The 13178-nt window shown below is 31.2% G+C and overlaps 2 protein-coding genes across 2 annotated transcripts in view; both read right to left on the bottom strand.

The window, feature by feature from the left end:
• The window catches only part of LOC111713286 (ubiquitin thioesterase ZRANB1), a 5217-nt gene extending 1541 nt beyond the window's left edge, over window positions 1-3676 (bottom strand). The window contains exons 1-3 of the mRNA XM_023488122.1: window positions 3588-3676; window positions 1995-2263; window positions 1275-1394 (exon numbers count right to left, since the gene is read on the bottom strand). Coding sequence (XP_023343890.1) covers window positions 1275-1394; window positions 1995-2012 — 138 coding nt within the window. The 5' untranslated portion in view covers window positions 2013-2263; window positions 3588-3676. The remainder of the gene's footprint in view (window positions 1-1274; window positions 1395-1994; window positions 2264-3587) is intronic.
• A 3809-nt stretch (window positions 3677-7485) lies between these two features.
• On the bottom strand, window positions 7486-12665 carry LOC111713294 (uncharacterized). The gene is made up of 7 exons (XM_023488130.1): window positions 12506-12665; window positions 11783-11895; window positions 11206-11385; window positions 9158-9213; window positions 8825-8864; window positions 8483-8552; window positions 7486-8240 (listed from the first exon to the last, which is right to left on the bottom strand). Exons 1-7 carry the CDS (start codon window positions 12635-12637, stop codon window positions 8178-8180), a joined length of 654 nt encoding a protein of 217 aa, XP_023343898.1. The 5' UTR covers window positions 12638-12665; the 3' UTR covers window positions 7486-8177.
• Window positions 12666-13178: the final 513 nt, after the last annotated feature.

Below are 13178 nucleotides of genomic sequence, written 5' to 3'. Positions count from 1 at the left end.
AGGTTGCATTTTTGGATTTTTTTCTTATTTATGAGATCTTGTTTTCTAACATTTTGTATCTCTGTACTTTTCACCACCCCCCCTATTCCCTAAATGTTTATAAACATGTAACCATTAACAAAGTCCTCTATGAATCAGATAAGCGCTTGCGTTTTCATTTTACAACCAAAAAAAAACCCCAATTGTTAATTATTGGAGAAACTTTATTGTTATTTCGTCCCGACCCCCCGCCCCTCCATTTTTTAATATTAACAAAGTCATCTATAAACCAGCGCTTTGATTTTCATACATTTTAACGGTTCATAAAATTTGAAGAAATACATTTGATCACTATGACCTATTCTAATTATAAGAAAGCTTAAGTTTAATGCCAAGTTTAAACTTCATAATGTTTTGTCTATAAAGCCAGTGAAAATATTGCATGTGAAGAATATATTGGATAAAGTTAGATCATTAAGCTTCTATTCAAGATTTAAACAGAATGTTTGCTTTTATTTTACAAGCAGAATAATTATTCCATGGAAATCAAAGCAATGTCCTCATCAAACATAGGTTAAACAATTAGATATTGGAAATCCCGACAATTCACAAAAAAAAAAACATTTCGAAAAAAATGGGACCAAAGATAAAAACTTTTATTAGGAAAGAAAGCCATTTATCAAGTCGAGTAAATGTAAATTTGGATTTTCAGCAGGTAATAGGAATAAAGGGAAAGGAAATGGCCCTGGTCTGGCATGAGAAAGCCAGTCGCACTGCTTTGCAGACGAGTTCGTAATTCCTTACAAACACTCTTTTGATACAGACACACAACATGACTAGAGTCAAGGAAATTGCCGAACAATGTCGTCAATTATAATTAAGCTTGAATAACGAGTAGTTTATTGTAAACTTTAATCAAATTATATTCTTTGCATGAAAATTTGGCATAGTGTTGACTTAAATGTATAAATAAAATAAATATATGTATATGCATATTAAACTTACTTTTAAGTGAACAATTAACAATAAACAAATGTACTCTCGCCTAGACTGTACAAATACTGAGATTCGTGTGAATTGTATATACCTACAGTACACAACTTCGGTTCGGTTTTCCTTACACACACTCTTTTGGTGCAGACACACACACATGACGTTTCCGCTCCCTGATTTTCAGCCACACATTATAGAAACCCCATGTTTATTGTTTGGTGTCACAGTCATTAAGGGCAGACCACACAATATTAGGTGGCACAAACCGAAGACTACATTTAAAATAGTCTTATTATTGTTACCTGACTGAATCCGCCAGGCTTCTGTCCTCGGCACATCACGCATTTTGTCGTCGTCGGCCAATTGTCGTATGTACAGTAATCACAACGCCATTTTCTTTCTCTTTTTGTAAACTCGGAATCCTAAAAAAATTATATTATTTAATAATTTAAAATTTCAGAGAGCTTGGCATAAATATGTCGTCTTCGTGAACAATGAGCAATAATCAAAGAGAACAGAATATATATTAGAGGGGAACTTAGAAAATCTCTCAGTATGAATTTTTTCAGTCCCTTTCAGCCTGAAAGGGAGTTCAAAGTGTACAAATCATGTAAATGTTCACAAATTATATGCAGTAGAGTACATTAATACAGTATGTTCCCTAAACTATCCATTTCAATTTCGAATTTTTTAAAGCTGTTAAATAATCTTTATAATGAATTAGGTGAATAAAAAACATCATTTGATTTATAGTTATAACGGAAAATCATCGTTTGTAAAGTGAAAGGCATAGAGTCTATGTGAAATGATCATTGGTCAATTATGAAACCAGCCTATTTCATAATTTGGTTTTATTTTAATATTAATTTTAGATTTTCTATAAAATGATATTTCAGGGCCCAAAGGTTTTATAGCATAAATATGTGAAGTGCACAATAGGAAACGCACATTATTAAATAAGGAAAACCCTAATTACAAAAATAAACAATTCGTTATTGTTTAATAAAACAATTAATACATACCGGAGTTACAGGTTGCATTTTTGGATTTTTTTCTTATTTATGAGATCTTGTTTTCTAACATTTTGTATCTCTGTACTTTTCACCATCACTGGTCACATCATTTCGAATTCATCTTTTTTAAACAGCAGGTTCTGGATAATTAAAGTTTATCAACTTTTCTATTTGTTATTTGAAGAGTTAGATTGCGTAACTGCTTGAAATGTTTGAACTGCATGAACTGTATCTGCCTGGGTTTTCAAGTCAGATGTTCACGCTTAGCGACTTTCAGCCTGAAACGAGATACATACAGGTATATAAATATAGATAGAGAAATAGATATAAAGAAAATAAAGATTAATAGATTTATTTAACAAAGTATATCCTGCAGTTATATACATACTAAATGTATATAGATATAGATATAAAGAAAATAAAGATTAATAGATTTATTTAATAAAGTATATCCTACACTTAGATACATACTACAGGTATATAGATAGAGAAATAGATATAAAGAAAATAAAGATTAAAAGATTTATTTAATAAAGTATATCCTACACTTAGATATATAAAACAGGTATATAGATAGAGAAATAGATATAAAGAAAATAAAGATTAATAGATTTATTTAACAATGTATATCCTATAGTTAGATACATAATACAGGTATATAGATATAGAGAAATAGATAAAAAGAAACTAAAGATTAATAGATTTATTTAACAATGTATATCCTGCAGTTAGATACATACTACAGGTATATAGATAGAGAAATATATATATAGAAATTAAAGATTAATAGATTTATTTAACAAAGTATATCCTACAGTTGAAAACCTTCAAACAGAATTTTTTTTATTTTTTTATTTAACTTTAAGATATTAATAAGAATTTTATAACTTGAAACTAAGCTCTTACTAAAAAATTGTGCCCTGAACATTTAGAGATATAAAATAAATTTGGAGTTTTATGGACGCCATGCTCCCTACAACTCAAACTGAGCTTACTAAATCAAAAATGAGATAGACAAAGAGGTTATATACCCGATTTACAACGGTACTATTAAAGGTTTGTCTGATCAAGTATGAATTAGATTTTCATGTTTTTGTTTCTTTTAACTGTTTGAGGTTTCCCTGCGAAAGTGACTTGCCTATGAACAGCAATAGAGAAATTTACAGAATTAAACATATGATACAGACAGAGACACATGACCAGTATACTGCACTCTCATTGGCGGAGGTTCTGGTGACGTAATACGGACGTAAAAATAATATTATCAATTATACAATAATAATTTGAGAAAACCTAAGTTACAATTAGGTTACTGGCATATCAACGTTTTCAGATTGGTTGCATAGTTAATGAATATACTATGTTTAAACCTACTATTTCTATACAAAATTGTATATTTATAAATATATATATATATATATATATATATAAGAATTTTCGTATGAATTATCAATAATTTCTCGAGACAGGAACATCAGATATAACTTTTATTGGTCGCGATCAAGAGCTTTAGTGATCAGCTTTCAGACAATACCCCCTTTAATTTTTCCTTTACAGTCACTTTAAGGCTAAGTAAAAACAAATAAAGCGGGTTATTATTACCTGCATTTAATAAGATCACAGCCGTTTATATCACAGGGAAGGGAAGAATAGAGACATCTTACCCTTTGTTAGAGTAAGCTTTTCTGAAATAAAAACAACTTTAAAATCGTCAAACGTCTAGACGTAACTAAAATATCGAATAATTTCCTCTTGCTCGATTAAAATTCTTAGAAAATAGTTTTTTTTCCCTTCAAATATTCGAGTATTTCCGAAACTGCTAAATCAGATGATATGCATAAATTTTTTTTAAATTTAATAATTCTTTAAATACTCAGCCAGTTTTTGGTGCTCAGCCTGACCTCGCATACTTTAATTTTCAGCCTGACCTCGCATACTTTAATTTTCAGCCTGACCTCGCATACTTTAATTTTCAGCCTGACCTCGCATACTTTACTTTTCAGCCTGACCTCGCATACTTTAATATTCAGCCTGACCTCGCATACTTTAATTTTCAGCCTGACCTCGCATACTTTAATTTTCAGCCTGACCTTTCATGCTTTAATTTTCAGCCTGACCTCTCATACTTTAATTTTCAGCCTGACCTCGCATGCTTTAATTTTCAGCCTGACCTCGCATACTTTAATTTTCAGCCTCACCTCGCATGCTTTAATTGGTTGTAACTTTTCTTTAAATTAAGATATCAAGCTAATTAAATAAAATTTAATCATTGCATATGGTCAGAAATTGTGTTTGTATATTTTGACCTCGATTTTTTTTTATGAGGGTATCCTCCGATCTTCGCAATTCTTTTTTAGAGATTGCCAACGATTTATTTAATGATCATTCTTAGATTTTACTTGTCGTTGGAGCTAGAGCTTTTAACCTTAAATTAGGATATTTTTTGAACATTTGCTTTACCAAAGACTACTTTTCTACCAAGAAAGACGAGTTTTATAACAGTAAAGACGACTGTAGTAGAATATGTTTGGAAAACGTACTAAAATTACGGTTGAAAAGCTCTATCTCCAATAACAATTAAAATATAAAAATGAAACTTCACATGATAATTACCCATTTCACATGATGATACCCACATAAAAAAAAATGAGGTCAAAAAATATTATACAATCTCTGAGCAATCAGTAAAAAAAAATTCATTCGAATTTAATCTTTAAGTAGTAAAAAAAGGCGTAAAAAAAGGCGTCAAAATTAGCTTGATATCTTAATTAACAAAAAAAATTACATTCGATTAAAGCATGCAAGGTCAGTCCAAAATTGGCTTATTTCTGTGCGAAATCATGGGTATTAAATTTTAAGGATTCCCCCCCCCCCCCGGGGGAAAATGACAAATTATAAATCCTTTTAGATACTTTTTATTTTTAACCCATAAATGTAAACCTTACTTCAGAGAGGAAAAATATTTTCAAAAAAAGGGGGACCCCCTCCCCCTTTTTTGAAAATATTTTTCCTTTTTTGTCAATTTTAAGTTTAAAAACAACTTTGCTCCCTAAAATTTTGAAAAATATAAATAAATTAAATTAATGCGGTTAATCTTGGTGAAGTTTTGACCGAGAAAGATTTGTATTGACATAGATATTTAAAGAATTCAAAAATAAATTAGCATTTCTCAGACTGCTCAGACAGCAACAGAAAAAAAAGCAAATGACTGTTCTCAAAATATAAGGGAGAAAAAAGAACTAATTCTAATCATTAAATCAAAGGGTATACGTCTATTTTTGTATTGACCCGAAATTGTATACTGCATATCCATAGTATCTGCTAGCGTTAAATGAGTGCAGCGTTTTATAAGGTAGCGTTTTATGGAAGTAGCGTCTTATGAGTATGAGTGTATCGTTATTCTGGTAAACCATATAGGCTTATAGCTATGCATGTCCTATATAATGAGCAGCAAAAGTAGGTAATTTTGGGTTCTAAAATATCAATCTCGTCATACAAAAAAAATGTAATTAAAATAATATCTCTGATTTCATTTTCAAATTATTGATCATTTTTTCATCTTAAACTGAAAACTTTAAACTAAAATTAAACTAATTTATTGAGTAAGACTAATAATTATCAAAAATGATCCAATAATTGGAAAAAACTAAAATAATCTTACAACAGATTTTTAAAAAAATTTTCGGTAATTTCTTCATGAACGATTTTTGGACACCCCTTATACTAGGAAATTACCAAAAAACTAACAGAAATTGTGAAACTTTCTAAAATAATTTTGAAAAAGGAGGAAATAGGGTTTCAATTAATATAAATTAAATTAATAAAATTCTAAACTTGTATGAAATTAACATTTATTTAAGCACTCTTCAACCGATTGTCTTGGTTTGAGATAAAACCCATATTGCACATCGCAGCAAATAATAAATCGAAAATTTCACATGTAACCATATAATAAAAATGTTTGCGTTTAATCAGTTTTGAGTCACTTAACACTAAGCTATATATTTCACAAATATTACGAACGTCACAGGAACTGAATTATTATTTTTTTCAACTTTAACTTGATGATGACCTTGTGTCCTAGAATATTCTACCGTTCCCTCATGCTACTTGCTAGTATACAAGAACTGAGCAGTGAGCATTAGCAATAAGCAGCAGCAGAGTGGTGCTAGGAGGCTCTGCTAGACAGGTAGATAGATAGGAATCAGCTGAATAGACTGATACTGTACACTTCACACAAATAGGAACTCGCGCATTTTGTGTATTTGATTTAAATACTTTATTTATTACATAAATAATTTTTTTTTTATTATTTAAATTACATTAAATGAAAAGATAAACTCTTTTTTAACTATATCATTAACTCAGGTAAATTAATGGTGAACGTTCAACCTTTTGTGCGAGTACCTCGTCGTAATCTTTAAAATGTTAAAGTGCATATAATAAACATTCAAAAATCTAGTACTACCAATTCAATCGATTATTATTTTACTGTTAGTTATTTAACACTCACCTGCCTCTCACAAACCTAACCTTCCCCTGCCATTTGTCTCCTTTACCAAGCTCCTCCCCTTAACCATCCTTCTCCTTAACTACCTTAACCAACCTCCTCCCCAACCAACCTTCTCCCTAACCAACCTTCTCCTTTAACCAACCTCCTCCTTAACCAACCTCCTCCCTAACCAACTTTCTCCTTTAACCAACCTCCTCCCTAACCAACCTCCTTATAACCAACCTTTCTCCTATAACCAACCTCCTCCCTAACCAACCTTCGACCAACATTCTCAGCTTTAACGAACCTTCTCCTTATAAACAAACTTCTCATTATAACCAGCCTTCTTCTTATAACCAACCTTTTCCATAACCAACCTTCTCCTTTAACCAACCTTCTCTTTAAAACCAACTTTCTCCTTTAAGACCAACAGCTCTTCTCCTTTAACCAACCTTCCCAAGCTTTCACACCTTTTCGACGCATTCGAGGATTTTTGATAATGAAGACGACATTTTCATATTTTCCAGGAATGTACGAAAATCCAGCGCCAACGAAATTTATTTAAAAAAACAAATTCAAAAATGTTATGAAATATTAACTATATACGTGAATGCGTCGATAAATAATCAATGACTACTGCTTGTAATATCTAAATGATTTGTTTGGAATTAAATGGATTTGTTTACGATCCTCGAGTTAAATGTTGCATCTTTCCGAATTTGTATGTACACAATACACATACGTTCTTCGTTGCGAGTAGTTTTTAACAATTTTCTCCTATAGACGCAACAGATAGAAGTCAGATTAGTAGCGATCAAAAGCTGCGCTTTTTAATCGCTTAAGCCTATACCCCCTTCATTTTTCGCGAACACTCCCTTTAACCTCCCCCTTTCCATTCTTCCCTTGCTACTCTTAACCTTCCTAACCTATTTTATTCCCAACCTTCCGGCCCCTTCCCAACCTTTCCCTTCCCGATCTTTTCCTTCCCAACCTACAGCCAATGCATTGAATATTATGTCGATTTATTAATAATTACATCGTTTCATTCTAGAAAATATTAGAAAATATTGAAACATTTTTTTCACAGGAAACTTCAAATCAGCGAAGGAGTATTTATGGAACTAGCTAGGATTAGATAGCTTCGAATCGGAACGAAAATTTATGGAACAGGATTAGATAGCTTCAAATCAGGGATCAAGTATTTATGGAAGTTGGAACTAGTTAGATCAAGTAAATAGACAGCTTCAAATCAGGGAATGAGTAGTTATGAAACTAGTTATAGTATAGATATCAGGCAAGAACTATTAGAAATAGCTATAGATAGCTTTGAATCAGGAAAAAAGTGTCTATGGAACTAGCTATAGAGATAGCTTCGAATCAAGAAATAAGTATCTATGGAACAAGCTATATAGATAGCTTCAAATCAGGGAACGAGTACTTATGAAACTAGTTATAGTATAGATATCAGGCAACAACTATTAGAAATAGCTATAGATAGCTTTGAATCAGGAGAAAAGTGTCTATGGAACTAGCTATAGAGATAGCTTCAAATCAGAAAAGAATCATCTATGAAACTAGTTATAGTATAGATAGGTTTGAAACAGGGAACAAGTATCTATGGAACATGCTATGCTAGCTTCGGATTATGGAACAACTATTTATGGAACTATAGCAAGTGATAGCTTCGAATCAGCAGACAACTATCTATGGAACTGTTGCGGGATTTCAAACTTTCTGTACTCTTTCATCGTTTCCGTATGTTCCTAAAATAAGTTCCATAAATTGTTTAGTTAAGGAAATATCAACACATTCAAGGAATTCTTTGATTATGGAGTGTCATACATCATTCATGACAGTTTATAAATATCTTCTATTGATAAAGAAAATACGATTGGCAGTTGAACGATATAAAAGTCAAATGTAAAGTCACATTCTGTTATACATGCAACAGAGCCATGAGACTTGAAATCAAGTACTACTTTATANTCAAAAAAACGTATTTTACCTGGATTAAAAATTCAATCTTAGCTCTAAGTAAAGACTTCATTCGTTGCCGGTAAATAAGAAATTGTTCTCTAAAAAGAAATTAAATTTATTATTTCATAATGTTATCTTTATTAATCCGTCTAAAAAGAACTGCACAAATCACAATCTTATATTTTTGCTTTCTTGCAGTACACAAATTTCATTAATAATTAATTTAAACAAAATAAAAAAGAAATAAATAAGTGTAAGTGAATTTAAAACTCTGGACAGTCGTACAGTCGTAAGCAATACATAAATGGATTTTTTGTAAAATTTTACAGTAAAATGTATTAAATCATTTCTAAAGAAAACCAAAACTTACGTGTCATTTTGAATCTCTGGGTTCCCTAGTACTGCAGCAGCTGAAACAAACAAAATTAGGTTTTTACTACAGTTAGTACTTAGTTATGTATATTTCTAATACTATTTCAAATTAGACTGAAAATAAGCGGAGAGAAGGTGAAAGTAAATTTTGTAGAAAACTCGCAATTGAAAATAATCAGTTTTCAATATTAGAAACATTGATATCTAATTCATCCTTGATCAGACAAAGCTTTTATAAGAACTATTGTGAATCGGGCATTGTCATTTTGGCATGTTGGTTCACTTGAAATAACGCTTTAGAATCCCTTTGAATAGTTAAAAATAAAAATACCTGCAGTAATCTTAGCTTCAATTTCATCTCCCTTTACTGCCAACCTCTCAATATTCCTAATTCAACAAAATTGTTAATTTTCTTTAAAATACTAGAACTAAATGAGAATACACCAATATTACTAAACTGAAAGACTCAGAAAAACAGGGTTTCTTGTAAATTTCATGAAATGAAAAAAATAAGCTAATTTAGAATTTAACAAGATTTAAATAGGTTATGACAGATCATTTACAAATTATGGTACGATCAATCTCTTTAAAACTGAATTATATATTATAAAAAAGAGAACAAAACCTTTAAAGGGAGTGACCGGCTATGTAAGGTATTTGAACTGAGTATGCAGTGTTGTGGAAAACTTCTTTCGGATTCATTTGAGACATATTAAACTTTTTAAAGATCTGTAAATCCTGAGTTTGAGCGCAAATTCGACGTTCAAAACTCCTACTTTGAGGGTGGATACGTTTTCAGAATTGGTTTTTTTAAATTAATAAATAACGACAACGAAAAATAAAGTAAAAATTATACAGTAATCTAATTAGATGGTTAGGAACATATTTCTCAAAAGAAATTTGTCAATAAATCGATTATTTCGTTTTTATTATTATGTTGAATTTCTTATTTTCTTTGAATTTATTCGCCGATTTCTTCACATTCTTCAAATTTCGTCTTTTCACTTATAATTCTAGAAAATCTGCAGAAAATCTTTGTGAATAATGAGAAACCAGAATAATGAGAAAATAGAAACTAATAATTGAACAAGATTACTTATTTTCGATAATAAGATTCATTATTATTTTCTCAACATGTTCCATGACGTCTGTAGTTTATTGTAGAACTTTTTTACATTTTATGTCGTCCTTATTTTATAATTTAAAAAAAAACTAATTCTGAAAACGTATCCACCCTCTAAGTAGGAGTTTTGAACGTCGAATTTGCGCTCAAACTCAGGATTTACAGATCTTTAATATGTCTCAATGAATCCGAAAAAAGTTTTCCACAACACTCAGTTCAACTACCTTATACATTGCCGGTCACTCCCTTTAAAGCTGAATTATTAAGAATTAAAAAATGTAGACAAAAACGGCAATGCCTGATTTACAACGGTACCCTTGAAACCTTTATCTATTCAATAAAAAGGAAAACATTGTTTTTACAATTTTTAAATTTTACAATTGTTTTAATTTTTATTTGTTTTCCTGCAATAGAAAAGCCCAAGTCACATTAGTAGAGAACTCACAATTAGAAATAATTAGTTTTCAATATAATAAACATTGATATCTAATTGATACTTGCTCAGATTAAAGCTTATATTACCATTTAAAATTGGTTGAAGTTTAAGACATCTTTAAAGCCTACAATTATAGGAAAAAAATGTATTTACAGCATTAAAAAACAAACAGATAACGTTTAATACTAATGATTTTAATAAAGCCGGAGCTCTCTGGCAGACTCTGCCTTTCTTCCTGTCTCTTGTGATGGATTAAACTTCCTCTTTTCGGTTCTTCGTAACAACTAACCTCAATTTAGACTTTAGCCTGGCAAATCTTATTCCTCATGCCCTGTGGATCAAGCCTATTGACTTGAGTTTAACTTGGGGTCAACGATGGCTTGGATTTTCCAGGTGTTTTGAATCATGCAGTGGAAACATGTTTCCTAGAATGCTTTTTGATACAATCTACACACGAGGCAGTATATTATCCATCCTACTTTCTGTCTGATCTATAGCTATATTCAAAGAGCTAATAAGCTGCCATGCTTATAGGCCGGACTACTTGCAATCTGAGTTGAGCTCCAGATCCGTATGAATAAAGTGGTTACATCAATAGAACTATCCAATCTGAACGGGGTTACATCAATGGACCTATCATTATTACGAGCTATTGAGCTCATACTGGTTACACAAAAAAGAGTACCATTGTGAATCGGGCATTGCCATATTTGCATGGAGGGTCAATTGAAATTACACTTACAGCCCCTTTAAGAACTATTTTAAAAACTAAATTAGTAAGAACTATTTTAGAAATGAAACAATGTTCTTCTAATCATACCTTAAAGTTTCTGAAATTTGAGTTTGAGGAAAATCATCAGAATTCGCAACTCTTTTCCGAAGAACGTTTCCTTCCTTCTGAGTCAAGTTTTCTTTGGTATGGCTAGATGTCTCTCTGCGTCGTCTTCTTGAATTCTTGCTGTTAATGACATAGATAAGGTTTTCCCTCTCCTGCAGATCACTTAAATATAAATTATAGCTTTACAGGGATAATTTCGCCGTATTTTATATTTTTCACATTAAATGAAAAAAACATTCTCCCTTAATTAAGATTATTTGTCCTTTTTTACTTTTCCGGTTTTGATTTTTTCTGCAAAAGAAGCGTTAAATTTTTTAAATCGTTTATGTTAAGTGTGAAATTTGCTGGAGCACTGGAGCCAAACTGAACTAAATTATGCAATATGCTAGCATACTAAGTTAAATTTAGCTCTAGTGCTCCAACAAAATTTGAATTTTTATAAAATTTTGGATCCACTTGGAACTTGCACAAGTTCGCTGTGTTTGTAAGATGTTTTTACAAAACCTATAAAAGTTTTAGAAAAATTAGCCAAGGTATTGCTATCACTCATGCAGTATACCTTCCATCATCTGAACACATTTTAGGAATGCCAGCAAACCCTCCCATGTTCGCGTAGTAATCTATGAAGCTCTTCGCCACATCAATATTTAACGCGTCACCATCAAAGTTGGTCTAAACACAACGAGCTAATTAGATAAATCACTCACTCCAATCAAACTAAATCATTTTAAGAGAACTCATTTACACGCATGACTTTGAAACCTCGTAAAATATGAAAAATAACAAATTTTTAATTTTCTCAAAAACTCCTAAAATGTAACAGTCCTAAAACATAAGTTTTACTTATCCTACAGCCAGGGAGCTTCTATTTGAACTGACCGAAAAACAGCTAAACCAAACTTTTTTTTAAAGATCTAAAACTAAATTAAACATTTAATTAGCACCAAGATGACTCCGGTTAATTGCTCACATGATATTTTTAAAGGAATTGCATAAGCATAATTTTACGTGACCCTCCATTCAAAGATGGTAATGTCCGATTTACAACGATTTCAAAAATGTGGAAGATACCAACGACCGTCAATTTTCAAGCCCTAAATGTGTTTATTTTTTTTAGCTTCTCCTATGTTTCTTAAAATTATTGTAACTTCCGCGAGAAACTGCCAATGAAAATAAACAGTTGAAAGAAACAAAACTTGGATATCTAATTCTTACTTGATCAGACAAAAATTTCAAATTACCGTTTTAAATCGGGCAATTATTCATTATATTCCCTTTAAACCTGAAAAAGTTCTCCGACATTGCAAATATTCCTCCTCTGTCGGAGAATACTTCTCTCCGTCTGCCGTCTCCCCCTCAATATACCCAGCACACCTAGAGCCTCCAAACTAAGGACCAAAACTAGAAATTTCATGATTAATCTGAAAATTAATTAGGAGAATGTTAGCGAAAAATTCTGGTTCTTTTTCGGCGTAAAAGTGACAGGTCACTAAAATAAAAGAGCTGTTTATGTTGTATTTTTAAAAATCATACTTTAAATATATTTTTATATATACTTCAATTCGGCTTGTCTTGTTTGTTGTTTCTATCCAATTAACGTCGAAACAGCTGAACCGAGATCAGAACTTTTGTCATTTAATGGATATAAATCTTGAACAAGCTTGATTTCGATATCCAATGAGGGGAGGGGGGTACATCCAGGCCCTGAATATAATTATCTCTGCAGGGTATGCCAATCGCGGGATTTCAGAGCGGAATAAAATCAATTAATAGATTTGCATTAGATGTTGATGAATTTTGATCCTTAGATTCACGACACAAAAGTTTCAATTTTTGATCAGGCCTTAATGTTTCGTGACAACTCACACGACTAAAAGAAGAATTTACTCAAATTATTTTCCTTAAAAAAGTATGTTTAAATCCTCCAATAAAATTAATCTGCTAAATTGTTAAGC

The sequence above is a fragment of the Eurytemora carolleeae genome, unplaced genomic scaffold (genome assembly GCF_000591075.1).
Source record: "Eurytemora carolleeae unplaced genomic scaffold, Eaff_2.0 scaffold363, whole genome shotgun sequence".
Taxonomy (NCBI): Eukaryota; Metazoa; Arthropoda; class Copepoda; order Calanoida; family Temoridae; genus Eurytemora; species Eurytemora carolleeae.
The sequence above is the reverse complement of the archived record's forward strand: the minus strand, read 5'-3'. Positions and strand labels throughout refer to the sequence as shown.

Coding starts and splice junctions, on each gene's coding strand:
- LOC111713294 (XM_023488130.1), bottom strand. CDS start 12,637: ATGAAATTTCTAGTTTTGGTCCTTAGTTTGGAGGCTCTAGGTGTGCTG. Junction 9,214..11,205: donor CAAATTTCAGAAACTTTAAG/GTATGATTAGAA, acceptor TTGTTGAATTAG/GAATATTGAGAGGTTGGCAG. Junction 8,553..8,824: donor CCAGAGATTCAAAATGACAC/GTAAGTTTTGGT, acceptor ATTTCTTTTTAG/AGAACAATTTCTTATTTACC.